This window comes from Staurois parvus, unplaced genomic scaffold (genome assembly GCF_062004578.1).
Source record: "Staurois parvus isolate SC_StPar_1 unplaced genomic scaffold, SC_StPar_1.0 ptg000160l, whole genome shotgun sequence".
NCBI classification, from domain to species: domain Eukaryota; kingdom Metazoa; phylum Chordata; class Amphibia; order Anura; family Ranidae; genus Staurois; species Staurois parvus.
Window position 1 is genome coordinate 1,070,684 of NW_028317956.1, and position 23,960 is coordinate 1,094,643.

The 23,960-nt window shown below is 40.6% G+C and overlaps 1 protein-coding gene across 5 annotated transcripts in view; it reads left to right on the forward strand.

Annotated features, from left to right (window-relative positions):
- The window catches only part of DVL1 (dishevelled segment polarity protein 1), a 214,357-nt gene that overhangs the window by 80,576 nt on the left and 109,821 nt on the right, over positions 1–23,960 (forward strand). For all 5 annotated transcript variants that reach the window (XM_089675944.1, XM_089675947.1, XM_089675941.1 and 2 more), the window contains exon 4: positions 2,219–2,331. In XM_089675944.1, the coding sequence (XP_089532070.1) occupies positions 2,219–2,331 (113 nt within the window). The remainder of the gene's footprint in view (positions 1–2,218; positions 2,332–23,960) is intronic.

Genomic DNA, 23,960 nt, shown 5'->3' on the forward strand with positions numbered 1-23,960 from the left:
GAAAGCGAAAACTAATGCGCATTTGAGTAAATCACGACCAACTGCTGGTCATCTGGAAACTGGAACACTAGGGATCATCTGGCAAGCGTCAGCAAGGCAGGTAGCACACCTTAGGAGTATCCAGGCTCCAGAGATACACTCTCCAAACAGCAGGGGGAACCAAACATGCAGGTAATGCAGGGTCAATGGGATTCACCTTGGAGGGGGGGGGGGCTCGTGATGAACAAGCCAAAAAAAGAGAAAATCTCCAATAGTGTAGTACTTTTATTGAAACATAGGGGTGATAACAGAGCAAATACACTCACAGACTGTGTTTGACAGAAACCAAGATGGCCGCCGGCCGTCCACGTGGGTCGCGTGGAGTGACGTCACAGGGTAGGGCACCTCCTTAAAAGGGAGGTGCCCTGTTATCACCCCTATGTTTCAATAAAAATAATACTACTACACTATTGGAGATTTTCTCTTTTTTTGGCTTGTTTATCACAAGCCCCCCCTCCAAGGTGAATCCCGTTGACCCTGCATTACCTGCATGTTTGTTTCCCCCTGCTGTTTGGAGCGTGTATCTCTGGAGCCTGGACTGAGCATCCGTGTGAGTGAGCCCTATATGGCCAAAAGTATGTGGACACCTGACTATCACACCCACTATATGACCAAAAGCCTGCAGACATTCCACCATGTTACGGAGTCCAGGTGTTTCCAATAAAATATACTGGTAATGATAGATAATACAAAATGTCTTTAGACAATTGCATGCTTCAACCACATGACAAACAGTTTAGGGAAGGTCCTTTTTAGTTCCAGTATGACTATGCCCATGTGCACAAAGCCAAGTCCACAAAGACATGAGGCTTGCATTAATAAAGGAAAAGAGGCACTTCGCTTGTCAAAGGAATTTTCCATTAGCTTAGTGCATGCGCTGGAAATTTACGTTGCACAGAATACCCAATCACGTTCAAGGAAAAAAAATAACTGTTTGTGTTTGCACATGATTGAATGATTGAAGTCAGCAGACTGTTACCTCATTCACTAAGCTAAAGGAACTTGCAAAGTGAAAATTCTCTTGCAAACTGAGCAGCCTATTTGCCTTTAGCGAATCAATTTTTTTTTCAAGGGGAAAGGGGGTTCAGATTTATATTGAAGTCCATGTTTTGGGAAGGGATGTCTAACAAGTTTATATAGGTGTGATGGTCAGGTGTCCACAATCCTTTGGCTACATACTGCATATTTAGTGTGCATAAATTATATCTGCAAAGTTGAAGCATGAATACAGGAATACATGCACAAAAAGACATTTCTGTGGTCGGAATATTGATCCTATTATTAAATGTCAGCTAATTTGTTATATCAACAAAGTGGAACTCCAGCCAAAAGTTTTTTCTCTTAGGGTGAAAATGTTAGAACCTCTATCAGTTTGTCTGCTGCCTGTGTCCAAGTTGAAGAGATTTCCCCTCACTTCTTGTACCCCTGACAGTTGTTACCCAGACATTTCCTTGCTGGACACACATAAAATAATAAACACCTAACAGCAAGCAGTTGGATGTCCTATGGGGCTGCAGAATCTCACTTGATAATGATGGAGCAGCGAGGGTGCGACATCTCGCTGGTCCAGCAATGAGTGAGTTATTCTATAGTTAGGTTGTCTCTTGGCAATATTGTTGCTGTAAACAGGGCAGCTTGTCTGATATAGCCTTAATACTAATGTCAGAGACTGTACTCCTGGAATATTTTGCTTAGTGCAAATGCCAATGAATCTACTGTAAGAGCCTGAACACTTATGGCCATGCCCAATAAACAGTCTTGTTGCTGGCGACAGAGACAGCTTACCTTTGCCTGTAGAGTTGTTTGCTTAACTGTGGAGATGTCACTTCATCGCTGCTCCCTCACTATCAAGTAAGATTGTACAGCATTCTGTGCCAACAAGTAACTCTATAGGGCAAGTGGCTGCCACACCTTAGTGATTCTGCCAAATCCCTTGTCCGACATGGTCTTCAGGCAGTTGTAGAACGCACACAGATGTGAGACTTACTTATGTAGACTGGTGCTCACATATTTGATCCAAAAATTGAACTGTTGCCTAGAACAAACAAATTTCATCTTTCAATAAACAAACCGTATTTGCTCATACAGTCGGCTACTTCACTTTTGCCTCTTATTATCTAATTGTTCTTAGATAATTCTCCGTCACTGTTAATAATTGCCACCTTTTTGTGTATTGCAGTCCAAATGCTAGCAGCAGTCGTGATGGCCTTGACAATGAGACAGGAACAGATTCAGTTGTAAGCCACAGGAGAGAGCGCCATCGGCGGAAGAACAGAGAAGCTCATGATGATGGTATAGTGATCTCCATCTTGTGTCTGTTTTTTTGATATCATTGTATCAAATGTGGATTGATCATTGTAGTGGCACTTAGCAGATGGAGATATTGATTATATCCTGACATGGGGCACTGTCCAGATCACATAAATCACTGCCATTGATTTTTTCCTTAATAGCAACTGTCAGCTGCAGTACGTAGCAAAAGCCAACCCAAGCAAAAACTGCACCACCTTGTGTGCTTGCCAGGGACAAACCAAATATTAAACTCCCACAATCCCATCAAAGAACAATCAGCTTCAATTCTTATGCAAAATCAAATCTATTTTTATGGTAGTATGAAAAACACATACCACTTTAACCCCTTAAATAAAAAAAACAACAATCCCCTATAGCCCATCAAGGAGCCTACTGAAAAGTGAATTCCATTTCTAGTTAGTGTATAGACCAAGGAGTGCGTATAAATGAGTAAATAAATGCTTCAAGTCTATAATATCAATATAAAAGAATTGCACTTATGAACATCATATAACACCAGGGATGGCTGCAATAATTATGCCATCAAAATTAGTGTGTGCTGTAAATTGCCTCCAGCATTGTTCCTGTTTTTTGTTGTGGGAGGCTGCCATTTTGCTGAAGCCCAGAGCCCCTGAATAGCCTTAAATCCTAAAGCAAATTAAACCTATTGATTTAACAGTTTCAAAAGTTACATTCCTGGAATACTGGAATTGCTAACTATCACATTTTTGTGTCCTCAACCAAACTGTCAAACCATCAAATGGCTGATGTCATGACTGATCAAATGTCCAGTAGTACCATGGCAGTTGCAGATCAAACAGAAGCAGCTTCCTTGGCTGTAAAGGATAAGAGTATGCCTAAAAATGGAGAGCAAATGAGCATGTGCAGAGCAGGGTGAGACATTATATTACTGGATTTTACACAGTATAGACACTTATTTTTATTGTTTTTCATAGCTATACCTGCAAAGGGGGCCAGCCTGAAGTGATCTAGCAGGACTTAATTTTCTGACTAAAGTTCCACTTTAACATTCATGGCATGCCTTGAAAATAACTGTTTTGGGAAACCGTTAAATTGATGGGTTTGGTTCTGCTTTAAGGAAACAAGCTGAAGATAGAAGCTGTTTGGTTACTATACACAGCTGCTCTAGATTCTTTCTACTCCAGTTTTAATAAATTCCCCTCATTGTACTTTACAGTGTTATGTAGGACCTTGTGACTACACTTTGAAATTGTGTATCATTTTAGAGACCTAGGCTATTATTTCTAACACATTTGTAATCTACATAAATAGATTGACAGCACAGGCAGTGGTCTCTGAAGAAAATAAAAAGGGTCTTCCCTGTCTGAATAAATCAATTAGATTTTTTCTGTCTTTTTTTTTTCTAGCATGTGCTAGGAAATGAGTGTCTGCATCCTACACCTCTTACAGCCTATTCCAGGGCTGGATTTAGCAGTAAGCAATGTAAACCTGTTCATAGGCTTCACTCTGCCAAAAGGCACCTGCTCCTATAACTACTTCTGTGTCTGCTTTGTGACAATTCATTTTTTTAACTGGTAGGCAGCAATGCAATTGCCTTCTTTCCACAAGCTTCTCGAGATTTGCCTTACAGGACAAGACAGGTGTACTGCTTTGCAGGTTTGTGGAATGGCTGTATCTTGGTTTCAGTAGGAAACTAGTAGGTTGCAGAACTATCCTATCCTCTGTGTGGCCATAGAAGGGCTTGTCAAGATGGAGCTTCCACTTGTCATCTGTGTAAATTTTGTCTAGAATTCATCCTGAAAAAGGTCAGCTAACTTCCTAGAATATCAGTGTGCCTAGGCACTCCTATGTTTATAGCCTTGTAGCTACTGTGTATGACTGCACTGTAAATCTATGGCTGTGCTGCTTCTGAATTTTAGTCTCTGAAAATTTGGGATTAGATTCAGCAATGTCACTATTATGGTGCTCACTGTTTTCCTTAATGAAGGCTCTGACACAATGAGGTAAAGCCCCACTTCTACCAACATGGCCACATAGAGATATCAGGCAGAACATGGCATAGTAAGTCAGTAATGGGGTAAAGTCTATGAAAGGGAAAACGCTGGCAATACCAGTAACTACTCCTTTGCCCTATGCCTGCTTTTTTTTTTTTTTGGGGCACAGCTTCCAGAGTCCAGTTCCTTGTCAGGTAGTACAGTGCTAGTAAACATCCTGCAGGTCTGTTTCCTGTGTTAGTGTGACAACACTGAAAGGATCCTGTGGAATTATCCACAGTGTTGTCACCTTTTTCTCCAAGCTGCCACTTGACTACAGCACTTCTTGGAGAGGTCAGTCTCATCTATTACAGTACAAAATGCTGCAAAGGAATGTGCTGTTGATGGTGTTGCCCACCCACAGTCTCATCAGAAAAAGATAAGAAAACATGCAGTCATGTGACCACTTACACAAACATGCAGAAAAATATATTTGGCGAGACATTCCAGGAAACTGTCAGCATTATGAGATGTCCAGTGCCTGCCCTGCGTTACTATACTCTGCATATTTTACTGTAGACTTGACATTGACTATAAATCTTAATAATAAGTCTCTATGTTTTGACATAAAATTGTCTCATGCCAGTCACACTTTGACTTGGACTGTTGTACTAGAAGTTTTTTTGGGAAGTTTGGCAAGTTCTCTGTATACCCCGAGGGCCTCTGAGAGTGGATACAGTGTGCTCAGCTTGTCTGGACTGGTAGTGAATTGCCTGAAGGAAGATCCTCTGTCTCTGTCAAAGTGTATACAGTGCTGTCATTGCTAGTACATTGTAAGAGGTGTACATTATGGGAGTCACACACCAGTGTATATCTGCACAGGCATGACAAACAGTTATAGACACCCTCTATCTATAGATGTGTGCTGATGAGAAAACACAGATGTGTTGCCTATCTACAAACTCCTCTATTAATCATCACACAGATTGATTCTTCATTTGAATCAAACTGAATGAAGTTGATGATGCCAGAAAATAATGTTCACTCCATTGTGAAGTTAAACTAACAGCTCCCCAGCCATACTTTTGTTGTGATCAACTGCATTAAGGCGGCCATATATAGATTAAAATTCGGACGGTTCCAACAGAGTCTAGACAAATTTCAATCTATGTATGGGCAGACTGGTTATACAGAAGTCGATCTACCTATTGACTTCTGTACAACCAGCCTGTCAGTTTGTTTCCCAAACAATCAGTGCCACTGGCTGTAGCTGGCAACACTGATCAGTGTGTTCTGACAGAAGGGAAGGCTCCCCGCTGTCAGAATACAAATCCACAGTGGGAGTGATTCCCCCATCCCCAAATGTGTAGTGTGATAGGACAGCACTTGGTCAAAAGATGACTCAGATAAGTGTTGTGGGACAGGGAAGGGGGAAACTAGTCTTGGAGCATTTTTACCTTAATTCAGGGAAAGGTGAAAAACATGAAGACCTTTGAGCCACTTTAATGCTTATTGAGTGTAGCTGTAATAATCAGGTGACTGGATGGGGATAGTCTTACACAGAGCTGGGGGGGGGGGGGGGATTGGTTTCTGCATAGCAAGGTCCTGCTTTATTACCGGCCTATAGGGGATTTTGTACTTTTGTATGTTTTTGTATTTATTTTCTTGTTTTTTCTTTACCTATGATATAATATGTTTTACATACCTAAAACTCAGTAAAAAAGAATTTATGAATAAAAAAGCTTATTGGGTGCTATGGATATTACCATATTGGGTTTTCTCTTTTTACTGAATCAGATGTATTTGTAAAAACGTACACAGCTAGTTAAATGAATACGCTTCTTGCTTTAACCTAATAGACTTTCGCGTGGTTATTGAAAAAAAAAAAAGATATGGCATCCTTGGCTCTGTACGTCTTACCATTAAAAGGTGATACATCAATCCTTGACTTTATACATTTTAAATTACTTTTATATTAAAGAAATTCTTCTACATGGGCAAGTCACGTAATAATCTTAATTACCTTGGTCTTGGATAAAATGCTGTTATTCGATACAAACATTATAGATATGATCGTTGTTTAGTATTTAGTACTTGCCTTTTACTGTAATGAATTAAATAATGAAATTATACTTTGGGTTAAAAGTTAGGTTGCTTCTGTGGTTTGCAGAAGTTTTGCCAGGAATTGACATAATCAATAAACCAGTAAAAGCAATACAGCTGTGCTTTGTACATAACATGTATAAAATGCGTACGATACTCTGTATCCAGCTGGTGTAAACTTTATAAAAGTCCTCCAGATTGTCTGTTTTACTCTTTGATTAATGCAGGCATGACTGTACAGGTAAAGCCGCTCTATAAGGTGTCAGCATGGAAAGTGCAGAAAGAAAGGATATAACAAAAGCTTTTATACTGTATGTTAGCAGGTGGCTTGCAGTTTTTCTTTAAAAGCTAAGCAAACGGCTAACTACAGTGTTGAAATACATATACAGAAACATTCTTTTCTGCTAAAGCAATTATCTGTTCATCTAGTCACCAGTATACCTAGGTCATTGACCTCATGTTTTTTTACCACTGCAGTTAAATACAGCTGGGTCAACAGCCCCCACCCAGTTTACTGATTGGACAAAAAAAGGAGCAGCAACCTTAGGGAGATCTGTGAGAGCAGTCTCTCTGCAGTGGCCAGACATCAGTGACATGGAGGTTGGCAGGAGGATTCAATGAGAGCTGCGGGGGTCCTAGGAAATCGACACTCGTAGAACTGTAGGTTTATCAGTGGACTTCAGTGGACCATTTCTCAGAAACAGAAAGACGCATATAATAGGGAAATTCCCCTGACTTTGATCCTGACTTCAGCTGTCCATCCCATCTTCTCTGTGTCCCCACTGCAGCCTGAGATTGTGTAGAACATATTTTATCATCTACTGAGCATGCTCCAGCTTCAGTTCCCATCAAAGCTCTTCATTTCTTTCTTTTTCTTAGCTGTCCACATGAGTATAGAGTCATAGGTGTGGGAGTATACACAGTGGTAAATGACACTACCCTCTTCCTCCATGTCCTCCTACTATTTCTAAGCACTATGGGGGTGGGATATAGTATACTGATTGATAACATTTACTAAGAAACTCACAAAAAAAGCTTAGTATTAATATAAATAGATATTAAATATATCAAATGTATTGGCTAATATCTGTAAAGTCAAAAAAGAGCCTTGGATGCAGATGCTGTCTGAACAAAATGAAAGCTAGTATCCATCATCTTTGACTCCACCTACAGCACATTAATGCACAAAAAATACACATTTGATTTTCAATAAATATTCATTGGGAGCTGTAAAACAGGTTTTTGGTATTTATTTCTTAATTTGAATTGCTCTTCTGAAACTGTTTTTTTTTATCATGTGACTGGCACAGAACCAAACAGGGTTGTGCAAACACAGACTCATACTGTAGAGAGCATACATCAGCAGAGTAGTAGAAGCCTCTCTAAAAGATCTTTCAGTGCAGATGCCAAAACACAGGGAACGATCATGTGACAAAACAACAGTGCTGCAGGAAAAAGGCACCTAGAGAATTTAAAATTTTTTATATATATATATATATGTACTCACCAGCCACTTTATTAGGTACATCTGTTCAATTGTTTGGTAATACAAATTGCCAATCAGCCAATCACATGGCAGCAACTCAATGTATTTAGGTATCTAGATGTAGTGAAGACTACTTGCTGAAGTTCAAACGCGTCAGATGGAGAAGAAAGAGGATTTAATTGACTTTGACCATGGCATGGTTGTTGGTGCCAGACAGGCTGGTCTGAGTATTTCACAAACTGCTAATCTACTGGGATTTTCATGCACAACCATCTCTAGGGTTTACAGAGAATGGTCCGAAAAAGAGATAATATCCAGAGAACAGCAGTTGTGTGGACAAATATGCCTTGTTAATGTCAGAGATCAGAGGAGAATGGGCAGACTGGTTCAAGATGATAGAAAGGCAACAGTAACTCAAATAACCACTCGTTACAACCAAGGTATGAAGAATACCATCTCTGTGCGCACAGCAGGTCGAACCTTGAAGCAGATGGGCTACAGCAGCAGAAGACCACACTGGGTGCCACTCCTGTCAGCTAAGAACAGAAATTGGAGACTACAATTCTCACAGGCTCACCAAAATTGGACAGTAGAAGATTGGAAAAACGTTGCCTGGTCTGATGAGTCTCGATGTCAGCTGTGGCATTCAGATGGTAGGGTCAGAATTTGGCATAAACAACATGAAAGCATGGATCCATCCTGCCTTGTATCAACGGTTCAGGCTGGGGGTGGTGGTGTAATGGTGTGGGGGATATTTTCCTGGCACATTTTGGACCGTTTAGTACCAATTGAGCTTTGTTTAATTGCCACGGCCAATTGTTGAGTATTGTTGCTGATCATGTCCATCCCTTTATGACTACAGTGTACCCATCTTCTGATGGCTCCTTCCAGCAGGATAATGCACCATGTCACAAAGCTCAGATCATCTCAAGCTGGTTTCTTGAACATGACAATGAGTTCACTGTACTCCAGTGGCCTCCACAGTCACCAGATTTCAATCTACATAATGGTCCACTTTGACTACACAATGTATTAGATGATCAGTGCTTGACTACCGTCATATCAGAAGACTTGATGCACTTAATGAGAAGAAGCTGCTTACATGCTTAGTAATTATGGTGATGCTGGCTTGACTTTGGATTCCCAGCTGTGTGTATTATTTTTACTTTTTTCTTGTACACTGATAGATGATTAAAGTAAATATATTGCCACCTTATTTACTAAGTAAATACTTTCCTTTGCTAGATAGACAGTTTCTGCTCATTTAGTAAATCAACCACAATGTTTAGCTTGAAGTTTTTTAAAACCCAACCTGCAACAGCTGAAACAATTTTTCAAGTGATGTCTGGAAAAAGTATGACAGCCTCTTGGGAAGAATTCCTAGCAGTTTTAACTTTCTGCCACAAATCACGACCTGGGGCCATTCATATATGATTTAAAAATATTCTTTTACTTCTACAAAATCGTTAAAGAAGAGGATTTATCCATCACTGCAATCCCTGCAGCTGTCATTATACACTTATTTTTAAGTGAGATTTGACAATCTGACCTTTTTCACAGTTTTGTGTTGCATTGTAGTTCAAATTTGGTCATGTAAAGCAGAGAGGTGAAATAATTATCCTTGTAGAGTATTTGATACCTTATTGCTTTCAGGTTTGATTTACTAAAACTGGAGAGTGCAAAATCTGGTGCAGTTGTGCATGGTAACCAATCAGCTTCTAGCTTCAGCTTGTTAAATTAAGCTTTGACAGTACATCCTGGAAGCTGATTGGTTTCAGTGCAGAGCAGCACCAGATTTTACACTCTCCAGTTTTAGTAAGTCAACTACATTGAGTCTATACAGATTTTTGAGATATCCGTTGGAATCTACTAAAGGTTTTAAGATTCTGTATGATTCTATGGGCCGTCAACTATCTAACATTTAAGCCCAACTGAACTTTCAGTTTAAATTGGTTAACTACATTTTAGATACATCACAATAAGAGATATGTGATATGTCTTACAGCTTGTTTTCTTTCTAATGCACTCATACCCGGAGTAGAAAAGCCTGTCCCCTGCCAACCTATTGCTCTTTTCGGGGAACCAGTGGTCTCTCAGTAGTCTGACACGCCCCCTGTTGAGTCATACCTATAGCTGTGCAATCAGGAAAGCTATTGCTTGCTCCTTATTGGCTCTGGCTCAGCAGGGGTATGGTGGACCTCTTTAGATAGACTACTGACTCCTCACAGACAGCAAAGGTTCCACTCTGCAGTATGTTGTCAGGACCCACACATATGCATTGCTCCCCCGTTTTGAAATTACCTTTTGAAAATCAGCCACATCCTCAGCATAAAAACCTGTCCCCTGACAGGATGATATAAAGTTACTTACTGTGTGGAAGCAGCTGATTCAGAGGCAGAGTTCCCCAATTAGCAGGGAACATGATCTTTGCTGATCGCAGATCCAACGGTTTGACTAAGTAAGGGCATGTTGGACCTCTGCAGTGAGACCACTGCTTCTCCACAGAGAGCAAGGGTCCTACTGTCCAGAAAAGGTAATTATTCTGTCTTCTTTGACACTTTTAACTTTAGAGATGAGTCCAATGCCACCTGTCATCTGCTTAGAGTTGGGGAAACCAATTGGATAGTGTACTATACTGTACTGTTTAGATTTTTTGTAGCTTATAAAGATGATCTCATATGGCTCAGTATGGACCAGAGGGAGGATGATAACTAGGGAGAGTGACATTAGCTCAGAACCAAAAGATTTATGGCAGAAGACAAATAGAAGAAAAAAAAATGTTTCCCAGACACAGCATGTCATTATTGTCTGAAATCTGGAGTGTGCTATTTTGTATAAAAGATCTAATTAGCATTGAATGGGAGGTTGGCATCAAAACTTGCTCTATCGGAGGAAGGAGAGTGCTGTTGTTTCCTCTACTTGGTAATTAGGATAATACAAAACATGGCCAACAAGCCGACTTATTTAACAAGCCCATACAAACAGAAGTGAGGGCATATACTGTACGTAGTGTGCAGTTACCCAGAGGAGTCCATCAGATGACACTTTCCAGCAGTTCAGAATACAGGAAAAGTGCTGTGTCAGGCTTGCAGTAGTGCACAGAGCAAAATACAGAAAACCTTGGCAGCCAATCAGAATTTATCTTCCAAATATTTCATATCAGTAAGTTGAATTGAATAATTTTTGCCATTTGCACTGTCTTACTGAAAAACCCAATTGGTAACAAGTAATTCATTACAAGTTTAAAAAATGGACAGCGATTGTTTATGAAAAATTGGGTTCCCTGTCTCTTACGGTCATATGCTTGTGTTTAGCTTTGAGTTTCAGCTTCTATTTATGGAGTTCTCCCTAGTATTTCATGCATGTGTATGGAGAGTTAAGAGTTAATGTCCGATGGTTCACTTGGTGTTTTCTCTGCATTGATCCTGTACGAGTTATGCTGTGAAGATTAGAGCAAAGGAACTTGGTTTATGAGAGTGGTAAGCGCTGAATTTCCAGATGTATTGTGTTATATTTAGTAATTTCACATCTGTTTATCTAAAATTTTTACTCTGCAATATTTTTAGAAAAAATTGCATATGTGCTATGACCATTTATACAATAGTATGGCATAGTCATAGCTGTTAACGTGTCCAAGGAGCAGCATTTTTCAACCATTTTACTGTGGAAGAATCCTTGAAATAGTTTTGAGGCTCAGAGAACCCCTGCTAAAATTAATAAGTCCATGGCTCTTGGTACATTAAGATAATAAGTTATAGATTTAATACAGGATAAGAAATGTGTACAGAGCAAATTTGACAGAGAGGATTTTTAGAACTGTATAAGACAAAAACAGACATGGAAACTATTGTGTCAGTGAAACAGAGGCATCTTACATGGCTGTCCATGGAAGAGTATGATCTTACTTTGGTGGTTAGTGGAAGAGTGCCATCTTACATTGGTGGTCAGTGAAAGAGTATGATCTTATATTGGTAGTCAGAGGAAGTTTCATCTTGCATTGGTGGTCAGTGGAAGAGTACTTTACATTGGAATCAGTGTAAAAGGGCCCCTTACATTCTGCCACTGATAAAGGAACCCATAGCAACCTCTAGAGTGGGGGTGTTCAACCTGCGCCCACGGGCCACATGTGACCCGACTCAAAATCATAAAGCTACCTAAAAATTTTTTTTTTTTTTTTGCAAAAATGCATTTACACTTATGGAACACGTGTAGCTGAAGAAAAATTTGACAGTGTCTTTTTACTGGACTTTTATAAGTTTTATCGTCTCAGAGAAAAATATCCCACTATTTACAATCACGCCTTATTCATGTCCTCAGTTTTTGGCAGCACCTATATTTGTGAGCAACTATTTTAAAAGATGAAACATAGAAGGGCAAAATTAGAACCAAAATATCTGATGACACTTTGAGATATCATTGAGAATTGCTACTACATCCATCGAACCAGATATTAATGCGTTTATCAAAAACAGTGTCAAATATCGCACTAGTTTTATATTGCCCTCTTTCACAATAAAAAAATGTACAAAAAAGTAAGTTTTATTACTCAGATAAGTCCATTATCTAGATCAGTGATCGATAACTTGTGATCTGCCCAACTTCTGCTCATCAGCTTTTTTTTATTGTTAGTGTATTTTATGTGTCGCCCAAGACATTTTCTCTTCTTCTACTGTGGCCCAGAAAAGTCAAAAGTTTGGACACCCCTGCCCTAGAGGAACCCTGGTTGAGGAAGGCTGTCTTATTAAAGGAAGTATATAGGTAAGGTTAAAGTGTCACTTTAAAGAAAAATGTGGTTTCTCAGATATCAGCTATGAGTGGCTTTTATACCGTATGTGACATCATCTTTGTTTCATCTATTATGAAGCCTGTGATGTTTCCATTAATCTAAGTCAGTTGTTGGTCATTGTAGTCCTACACAAATTTGGTTGCATTGTGCAGTTCTGAGCACCAGTATACTGTAGTAATAGACTATATTCTTCTAAACACTAAGAACACCCTTCTACTGTTGCAGTAAGATCAGACCTCTGTCCTATCATACTTCCAAACATCTGCTCACATAGCATGGAACACATGGACAATCCCTTGTAGTCCTAGCTTTGCCTATCCACAGCTATTCCCACTTGGTTTCAGGTTCTGGTCCTTCTGCCCCTTTGGGGAGACTGCCTTCTGTTAACTATTGTGCTGAGGAAAAAGGACACCACCCAGATCATTTTCACAATTCCTCTTTTCAGATTTGAATGCAGGCTGGGTCTTTGCAGGTCCTAGGCCCTAGTCAAGGGTGGCACAGTTTTAAAGTAAACCATTGCTTTGTCCATGTAGAGCAAAGCAACAGATTTATGCTGATACAGACCTCCACAGCATAGATTTACCTTTCTTTGGCTGCCATGAGTGCATGCAAAAACCCTGTAATCTAAGAGTCTCTGGAGTTGTAGCTTATGAATTCTCCGTGTAACAACACTGATTGGTCCAGCACTGTCATATGGAGCGAGTCACATGCTCCTCCATACCCAGAAGTACCAGGTATTACCGTCAGCTCCCATTACTGAACATCCCAGTTTATTTAAAATGTCTTAGGGGAAGAAAAACTTGATTCTCAAAATTATAAAGCATGTGTTAGTTACCTAACTTCCGGGTATCGCTCAGCACAGATGCTATTCAGAGAACACTCTTTTTCAGTGAATGCCAATAGTTCTGGCTGGACAAGGTGGAGAGGCGGAGCGATGATCTTACAGTCTCCACTTAGTCCAACCAGAGAACGCTCTGCATTCGTTGAGAAAATTGAATATTTTCTGTGAATGATGCCTGTGCCAAGTGAGCAACCTCCTGTGTTCAGTAGGCAACAGGGCAGCCACTTAGCATGGGACCCAGAACCTGGAGGTACTCACTGTATTAGAGGTGCCTGCAACAGTGATTTCCAGCTTCCACAGAGATCAGACAGACATGGCACACATACATATTTACAATGTAAAAATTGCCTTCCCTGGAATTTACTTTTTTAAAGATTATTTTTAGCTCTGGCTGGTTCTTATTGTTGAAAAATTACAACCATTATGGCAAGTAACGATCATTTTAACTTAACAAATTGAAGATAATCTATGGCTACAATGGCAAAAATGCTGTCTGCTACGGAATGATGTAACTGCTCATTGGCACTGTCCTTATATGCAACACATTTCATTTAATAATCTGTTAATGAGAAAAAAGGGAACAGGAAGATACAGTATTAAAGAGATTTAAACACCAGTGTAGCCCCTAGACTGCCCATAATTGCTACTTAGTGCAAATGGTACATATGGCTCCCTATAGTGTGAGCTGTAGCATTCAGTTGTGATTTATTGAATGCAATTCACAGAATGGTACAATTGTGTGTGATTAACTGCAACTTCATGCTGCTTGAGAGCCCCAGTTATTCTGAGCAGTCAGATGAGACTCTTAAGTCTGGTACACACGGACTGAATATTGGCCAGTTCAACAGAAACCAACCAACAGTCGGCCTGTGTGTAGAGCAGCCTGTCCGACAGAAGCTGGTCTAATGACTGGCTTTTGCCAAATGGGCATGCTGGAAAACCAGCGTCCGATCAGCGCTCGCAGCCAATAACTGTGACGCTGATCAGTGTGCTGGGAAGGCAGTCCCCCCATCATAACACAATTGCTCAGCACAGGAGATCACAACACGAGTCTAGTTAGCACAGTGACCTCTCAGTTTTCTTTTGTTCAGCCTGCTGGGTTGAACAGAAAAAGAAACTCCCCATGTGTTCCCCACATTAGGCCTTATTCTTACAGGCTTTAGCTTGTATAAAAACAGTGTGTACAACAAGCTTTTGTAAAGCTTTCAGCAAGTTTTGAGCAGCTTTAATAAGACCCTGTCATTAACCTAAAATATTGGAGTTATAAGCACAGAAAAAACAAGGATTTATTAATGTTACTTGCAGCATTTTTCTTTCCATAAACAATTTTTTATTGACTTACAATGTTCCTCTGACCTTGCTAGAAAAGTCTGAATGCTTCAGAAGAGTTTATTCCCTAGCGCAACCCCCTTCCTTCCTGTATGTCATAACCCTCTCCTCTGCTGGGAGTGTCTAAAAACTGTGCTGGCCCAGCTCCTCCATCCCTCCCCCCACCTCCCTACATAATCCTTTATTTATGCAGGGAAAGCAGTGAAGGGGAATACTATAGAGGGTCACTTTAGCGACAGCTCTTATTCTGTGGGGGCTGCTGATATAACATCCAAAATGGTACCGCCTGGCCGCAGTCTCGCCGCTGATGGATGTCTTAACAAGGGAGGTTTTTATAGGTCCAGCAAGAAACAGTGAGCAGCGCACAGTAATGATATGACCAAATCTCACTCCAAATTGTAAACTCTAATGAGCAGGGCCCTCTGTTTCCTCTTGTACCAAATTGTATTGTAACTGTAATGTCTGCCTTCATTTTGTAAAGCGCTCTGCAAACTGTTGGCGCTATATAAATCCTGTATAATAATAATAATATTGGTGAGACTAGCAGTCAGAGGTAGCAGCGCCTTTAGAATTTATATTGCAGATATACAGCTTTGAGGCTGCAGGTACAGGGACATCTAAGCATGCTCATATACCGGGAAGTGCAGTACTAATTATGAAGAGGAATTCAAGACAAAAAGGTGCATTTTTCATTTTTCTGCCCACGCAGATCGTGGCCCGCACGACTGCACAGATGTGAACCAGGGTTCACATCTGTGCAGTCGTGCGGGCCACGATCTGCGTGGGCAAGAGAGCCCATTCATTTGATCCAATACTTCTCTGTCTTTGCGCATGCAAATCTTCTGCACATGTGCAGACTTACCAAAGGGCTCTGCCAGAACCCGAAGACTGGACAAAACCCTTTGGCACATCTGCCCACACACCATAATGGTGGCTTTGAAGGGGCAGGGAGAGCCACACAAAAGGGGGCTGAAATTCCTCTTTAAGCACAATTACATTGCTAGATGTTCCCTATAACAGAGCAAATCTTCACATTTTGAATTCAGGTACCCTTTAAGACCTCAGTTACACCATACGTGCATAAAAACTGATTTCACTTGCAGAGACACTAGTTTACATGCGTGTTTTTATGCGTGTTTCAGCACTGCTGTCACGTTAGTTTTTTCTGCACAGAAATATGCAACACAAATTCTCTGCAAGAACACAATGGAAACAATTGCTCTCTATGGGCTCTGTTCACACCACAACATTGATGTCACGTACGTTTTTTTCCATACACTTTTCAGATTTCTGCGCAGAAAAAATCTGCACACGATGCTAGTGTGGTGTGAACAGGGCACATAGAGAGCAATTGTTTTCTTTTTTTGTGCTTTTGTAGAATGCATACAGAAAAACTCACCTCTCTGTACCATGGTGTGAATGCGGCCTAAAGGTGTCAACAAAAGTGCTTAAGACTTACCAAATGTTTTGAAAAATCTGGCAATACACACTAAAATTGTACAAACTGAAGCCTGTGTGAACCAGGCCTTACACCTGGTTCAAACCAATGCATTTTTTTTGTGCTTTTTTGCAGAAACGCACTACAGCCCATTTAACATGGTTTCCTATGGGACATGTTCACGTGTCACCTGTGTTTTTGAGCCGCTGCATTTTTGGAAAGGGCCAGGAACTTTTTTTTTAAATACAAAACGTTGCATTTTTTGAATCAATAGACTTCAATGGAGACACTGCGGAAAATGTATGTAGAGGGATTTTGACGTGTTTTGTGCAGTGATGCACCGATATATCGGTGGCTGCAGCCGAAAATAGGGTTATTGGCATTATACCGATAGAAAAAAAGGTGCCAGTAATGCCAATGTTTTTTTTGTTTAATTACTGTGCAGCATGTTTAAGTTTTTCAATGTGTGATACTTTCAGTAAAAGTTATTTTACATTACTGGATTGTATTCTTTAAATTCATATTCATTTAAATTCATGATATTAATTAAAAAGTCAAATATAATACAATTATATATATATATAAAATATATATTTTTTAAAAAACTGTCCATTCCAGTTTTTGGCCAAGTGCATCCTGAATTTTCGGTTTCGGTCCAGAATTTTCATTTCAGCGCACCGCTAGTTTTGCGTTTTGCATTTGTAGACCTGGTTCACACCTATGTGTTCATTGGTGCTTTTTGCGGAAAGGCACTTCAGTCCATTTAACATGGTTTCCTATGGGACACATTCACATTTATGCTTTTTTCAGCCACTGCATTTTTTTAAAGGGTCGGAGACTTTTTTTTAAATGCAAAACAATGCGTTTTTGGTTCAATAGTCTTCAGTGGAGACGCTGCAGAAAAAGAATGTAGTGCATTTCATATTTTTGATGCATTTTTTTATGTGTTTCGCATTTTTTTATCTGCCAAACAACAAATTGGCCAAAAAAAAGTATAAAAAATGCAAAACTCATTAAAAAAAATAACAAATTTGTGAAAAATACAAAAAGCACTACAGAAATGGATCAAAAGCAAGCTGCATAGCTCTGAACCAAGCCTAAATCTGCCCAGCAACAAGTTGGGCCCCCTCCAAAAAAGAAAAGCATAAAAAAACGCATAAAAAAAGTGTCAAAAATGCATGCAAAACGCGTGTGCAAAACGCACTGCAAAAAGCACTGCAGAAATAAACAAAGTGCAAACTGCATTGGTGTTAACCAAGCCTTAGGGGTCAATTGCTAGTGATTTTTGCCCATATACTTCTGTATCTACAGGCCTTGTGTACAAGTGCTGCATTAGTCACTGCTGCTGAATTTATGAGGAACTGAATTTATTCTCTCTTGAGAAGAGTATATTAAGGGGGGATATGATCATCATGTATAAATACATCAGTGGTTCATATAGTGAACTCGGTGTAGAGTTATTCACCCTGAGGTCATCACAGAGGACAAGGGGGCACTCTTTACATCTGGAGGAAAAGAAATGTAATCTCCAAACACGGAAAGGTTTCTTCACAGTGAGAGCTGTGAAAATGTTTACTAGACTTCCTCAAGAGTTGGTTCTGGCCAGCTCCGTCGATTGCTTTAAATAGGCCTGGATTGTTTCTTGGATACACAGAATATAACTGGATACTAACATTTATTGGTAAAGTTGATCCAGGGAATATCCAATTGCCTCTCGGGGGATCAGGAAGGAATTTATTTCCCTGCAGGAGCAAAATGGATCATGCTTTGCTGTGTTTTTTTTTTTTTTGCCTTCCTCTGGATTAAGTGTGGCTATAGGATTATAACTTTTTTTTTAATGGTTAAACTGGATGGACTTTTGTTTTTTTCAGCCAGACTAACTATGTAACTATATGCTCTTCAACACAACTTGTGGTGGATCATTTTTCAGGGGCTTTTGATAAGAAGCTTGGAGGTGCTATGTTGTCTCCCGCATGTGTCACAAACTGCATGCACTGCTTGCTGTTACAGAGCGGTTGCAGCGCGGTCCCATGCACTTGAATGATTCATGTTTGGTGGTGGTCCGTCTGCCACAGAGCAGCAGTCGCACCACTACAGTCTTCTGAGTACCTGGTTCTGCACACCTGCTGTGCCCATTATGAAGTGCCTCACTCTCCTTGATAAAATCAATATTTATTTTTTATTATGGTGATTATAGCAGGAGATGCTGGATTACAAAAGGGTGGATGGAAACACCCGATACTCCCAGGTAGACAAGAGGAGTTGGGAACTGCAGCAATGAAATCTTGCTGATAGAGAAACCAAGGGCCATAACCATCGTAGCACATTTGGGTGGACTAACCATTTCATTCTTTCATGCGATCTTCTTTTGTGTGTACAGCATACATACAACTTTTTTTGTGAACACACTAGGTTTTCGAAATAGGTTTTTATGGAATTTATGTTTATTTCATGTGGTTTCATGTCCAGTGAATATGTGTAATTAAACACCTTTCTTTATTCTTTGAACATTTTTTAGTTTGGAAAAGCTAAAAAATCCAGCTTTGAGTTATGATTTGCAAATTTCTGTCACCATATAGTTATATTACAGGGGTGTGAAAGAGATGAGGTGAAAAAAATGACCTGAGATAGATTGCGTTGTATGAGGTATTACTTCCTGTCCTACTACAGGTCCATTCATCAAAATGTCTATAAGGTGGAATCCATCTTATACAGGATGACAGTATGAGGTGATATTATCTCAGGTTAAACAACATTTGTCATTTGATGTGTTAGCCTTATGAGTGCTAATGCAAACACGTTTTGGCTATTTGTCATGCATTGAAAGGGAAGATTCACGTTACCTCCAGTTTATTTCTCTATTCAGTTTTTGAAAATGTTTCTATACTTTATATACTGTAAATGTTATTAGTGCTGGACTGTCTGCTGGTATAGTTTAGAGATTCAGCATCCACCTGGATCCCAAAATCTATTTCCTCACTTCCTGTTGACAGATTTCCCAAAATGGGGACATAGACAGCAGCAAAAACCGATAGAGGTTCTAAACCCTCACTACCTTATTGAATATAAAAAAATAAATTTGAAAGCTCAATTGCCACCTTCTTATTTACTATTGTAATGCAGTCAGGCTTCATGTACAGTAATAAATATGCAGTTTTCTGGAGAGTCGGGCCTCTTCTCTTGTGCCCAAGCATAAATCCGGGTCTTAAGTGGACCCACACCTCCTCCTGCACACTGCTCCAATCAGCAGCTCTATATCTCCATGAGCAGCACGGTGGACTGGAACAGTGTGTCGGGGAGTTTCAGACTGCTGGAGACCCCGGCCACTCCTGGTATGTGAAAGCAGCGGTTTGACTCTCCAGATGGAACAAAGTATGGTATCCCTTGCTGTGACACGATGGGGATGATTTACTAAAACTTCAAAGTGCAAAATCTGGTGCAGCTGTGCATGGTAGCCAATCAGCTTCTAACCTCAACTTTTTTAAATTTTGACAAAAAAAATGGAAGCTGATTGGTTTCCATGCAGAGCTGCACCAGGTTTTGTACTCTCCAGTTTTAGTAAATCAACCCCTTTGTGTTAAAAGATACACAAAGGGAAGCTCATATTTTTTACTGTATATGCAGGCTGACTGAAGAAGAGGGAGGTCTCAACTGGAATTTAGATAGCAGTCCGATCATGTTTGCATGATCTGGTTTCTGGACAGATGTTTTTGTATGCATTAAAAGGTGTGCTCCTAATAGCTGAATGGTAACATTTATTCTCCAATGTGAAGTTAATTATGGGGAACCATAACCATTGACCAGGAAAAGCCTGACCAGTAGTGCTTTCCCTTGAGATTGGTTGGCTGGGGGTATCTCCTCACATCTAAAGCTGCCTCCAGTCATTTTGAATGTTATCTGATATGACCAAAATCAGCAGGCAGTGTTAGCATCTCCAAAGCCCTTCTTCCAGGAATGGAATAAAGAACCCTGATCACATGGCTAAGCAAACAGGCAACTAGGGTCAAGGCTTAAAGTAGAGGTGCTCATCTGTCTGGCAAAGCCTCATTGAACCTAATAGTGTCTATGAACTCGGCACACCATTAACTTGTTAACAAAACAAGTGTGTTTTCCCCCCTAAAGTTTGAGGTGTTTTTAGATGAAAAGCTACTCAGCATTCCTTGCTAATGAGACCTTATCTGGTGTCTTCATTGTGTTAGAGAATGAGGATCCAAGGTGGAGGGGGCTGGTTCCAGTTGTTCCTTTGCACACAGTGGAACCGGCACAGCTGTGCTGTGTACAAGTTCATTGACTTTCTTTATCTGCACCACTGACATGTGAACTGGAAGGGAAGGAGGGTCTAGATAAACTTGCCCAAAATTACACTTAATGACAGCAGTGTCTTAAGGAGCCATAACATCATCTGGAAAGCTAGGTCCCAGCTTTGTCTACAAGGCCAGGCTGTTATCTGACCAAAAGGCTTTTTCTGCTGGCCCTTGTAGACCCTCATTAATCTCTGCTAATGTGCTTCACTTGCAGTCTACAACAATGCTTTTAGGCATTAATGCACCTCCATCTGTCATCACCAGATCCAAGAGGTGATCAGGTTTTATCTTCCTTTTCACGCTAACACAAAGCACAGCAAACAGACAACACTATTTTACCATTGTGAGCCCTCTTCACCTTGTACTGTGCCATCATTGCTGTGTGTGAGAGAGAAAAGAGCTTTTCACATTCCTCGTCCTTGATGGACATTTAAAGCAAGAACTAAAAAGATGTTGTAGGAGCTGTAGATTCTATAGTCATGTGAAAAGATAAGTACACCACATAGACATTGTTGACTTTATCAGCATATTTGAACAGGAAAACTTTAGATCTTCAATCAAACATTGCATAAAGACAAAGGCAATTTACTTGAACCAATGACATGTTAAATTGACATGGTGTATTCATCCTCATAATTTATATTACCAAAAATGCTGATTTGGCATGTGGAAAAAGCACACCCCTGCATTTACCACCACCTCAAATTCATGAAATTTGAATCGGGTGTTTGGTATTATATACAATGATTAGAGTCTCCTAAGGGAGTATGCAGATGTATCCTGTGTTGTTTATAACTCAGATATCTAGGGGGTTATTTGCTAAAACTGGAGAGTGCAGAATCTGGTGGTGCTCTGCATAGAAACCAATCAGCTTTCAGGTTTTATTGCCAAAGTTTAACTGAACAAGCTGACGTTAGAAGCTGATTGGCTACCATGCACAGCTGCACCAGATTCTGAGTGTGCCAGTTTTAGTAAATTTCCCCCCTAGTGTCTAGTGGTCTTTTTGCTATTGACATGTGTGTGGTGTTGTGTAAGGATCAAAATAGTTGTCTAAGACAGGCCATAGACTGCACATTTTGCAGGATTCCCCCATCAACGCAGACAGTGCTGACAGGGGAATCCCTCCTGCTGAGCAATTGTCTTCTCTTGGTGGGAGTGGAGGAGGGGAGAAGACAGTGATTATTGCTTGTGGCTATAGCAAGACTATAAGGATACAGTATCCAGCACAGAGTGGTAACTGTGAGGATATATACAATGCTCCCAAGTGCCACTTCCTATCCAAATGATTGGGAAAGAAAGAGGGCCATTGAGTGGACTTTATAGGCACTACAACAGTATTAATTAAAATGATTGCTTTATTGAACATACATAGATGTACAACAATTATTAAAATCCTCTGCAGAGAGTGTACTCCCCCAATGGAATTGTACACACAGAGCATGGGTTAAGGAGGAGGATCTAAGGCCCTCCCAACCAAGGCCATTCAATGGGGGGATCCCAGTAAGTCAAACAGACAAACAACAGTCCCCATTGACTGGCCCTGGTTGGGAGGGACTTAGATCCTCCTCCTTAACCCCCACTCCGATGCCTGTGGATCAAGGTATATTCAATTTACCCAACTGATCTGTATGATGAATACTGGTTAACATATGTCATTTACAAATTTACATAATTTTCTTTATGTAGAAATCTAACTCCTGAAGAAGCGATATCATCGTGAAACATGCCGAGTCACTACAGCCATTGATATCAGAATATCTGTTTTCAAACCCTTACCGGGTATACTTTTACTGTGGGATGTGAGTGGTAACTGTGAGGATATACCGTATTTGCCGGCGTATAAGACGACTGGGCGTATAAGACGACCCCCCTACTTTTCCTGCTAAAATGTAGTGTTTGGGCTATACTCGGTATAGTGCCCCATCGTTGGTGTCAGTGGGAGGAATAGTGCCCCATCGTTGGTATCAGTGGGAGGAATAGTGCCCCATCATTGGTATCAGTGACACCAATGATGGGGCACTATTCCTCCCACTGAGACTTGCTGACCCTGTTCTCGTATGGTGCTGCTGCAGCCAGCATATGTGGTTGCAGCAGCACCTCTACACAGAACACTTACCTGCTGCTCCGGCACTCAATTTTCGCGGGGCCGCTCGGCTCCGCCCCCTCGCCGGTGATTGGTCGCCTGTGTGCCTTTCCTGAGCTACAGTTCTGGCGGCCAATCACCGGTGAGGAGGCGGAGCCGAGCAGCCGCACGAACTGAAGGAGATGCCGCGCTTCCTGGACCGGATCGTCGTGGGACTGGATCCAGGTAAGAGACGTCAGCCCCTGCAAACCCCTGTACTTAATGCCGCAGCCCCCCTAACATGTGTACCGGCGTATAAGACGACCCCCGACTTTTGAGAAGATTTTCAAGGGTCAAAAAGTCGTCTTATACGCCGGCAAATACGGTATACAATGCTCCCAAGTGCCACTTCCTATCCAAATGATTGGAAAAGAAAGAGGGCCATTGAGTGGACTTTATAGGTACTACAACAGTATTAATTAAAATTATTGCTTTATTGAACATACATAGACTTACAACAATTATTAAAATCCACTGCAGAGAGTATTCTCTCCCAATGGAATTGTACACTCAGTGCAGTTACAAATCTTGTAGGTACATATATATTAATACATCCCACAGTAAAAGTATACTCGGTAAGGGTTTGAAAACAGATATTCTGATATCAATGGCTGTAGTGACTCGGCATGTTTCACGATGATATCGCTTCTTCAGGAGTTAGATTTCTACATAAAGAAAATTATGTAAATTTGTAAATGACATATTATGTTAACCAGTATTCATCATACAGATCACTTGGGTAAATTGAATATACCTTGATCCACAGGCAACGGAGTGGGGGTTAGGGAGGAGGATCTAAGGCCCTCCCAACCAGGGCCAGTCAATGGGGACTGTCGTTTGTCTGTTTGACTTACTGGGATCCCCCTATTGACTGGCCCTGGTTGGGAGGGCCTTAGATCCTCCTCCTTAACCCATGCTGTGAGTGTACAATTCCATTGGGGGAGTACACTCTCTGCAGAGGATTTTAATAATTGTTGTACATCTATGTATGTTCAATAAAGCAATCATTTTATTTAATACTGTTGTAGTGCCCATAAAGTCCACTCAATGGCCCTCTTTCTTTCCCAATTGTGGCTATAGCAGCCACTAGCGATAATCGCACGTGAATCTGACAGGCTGGTTGTACCCAAGTTGATCGATGAATCAACTTGGTACATTCCACCTGCCCAAACACGGTTTGAATCTTGAACCGTCTATAGATGGCCTAAGATTCAGAACAGAGGTTGTGGATTCCTTTGAGTCTAGCAAGGAATTTTGGGGTCCTT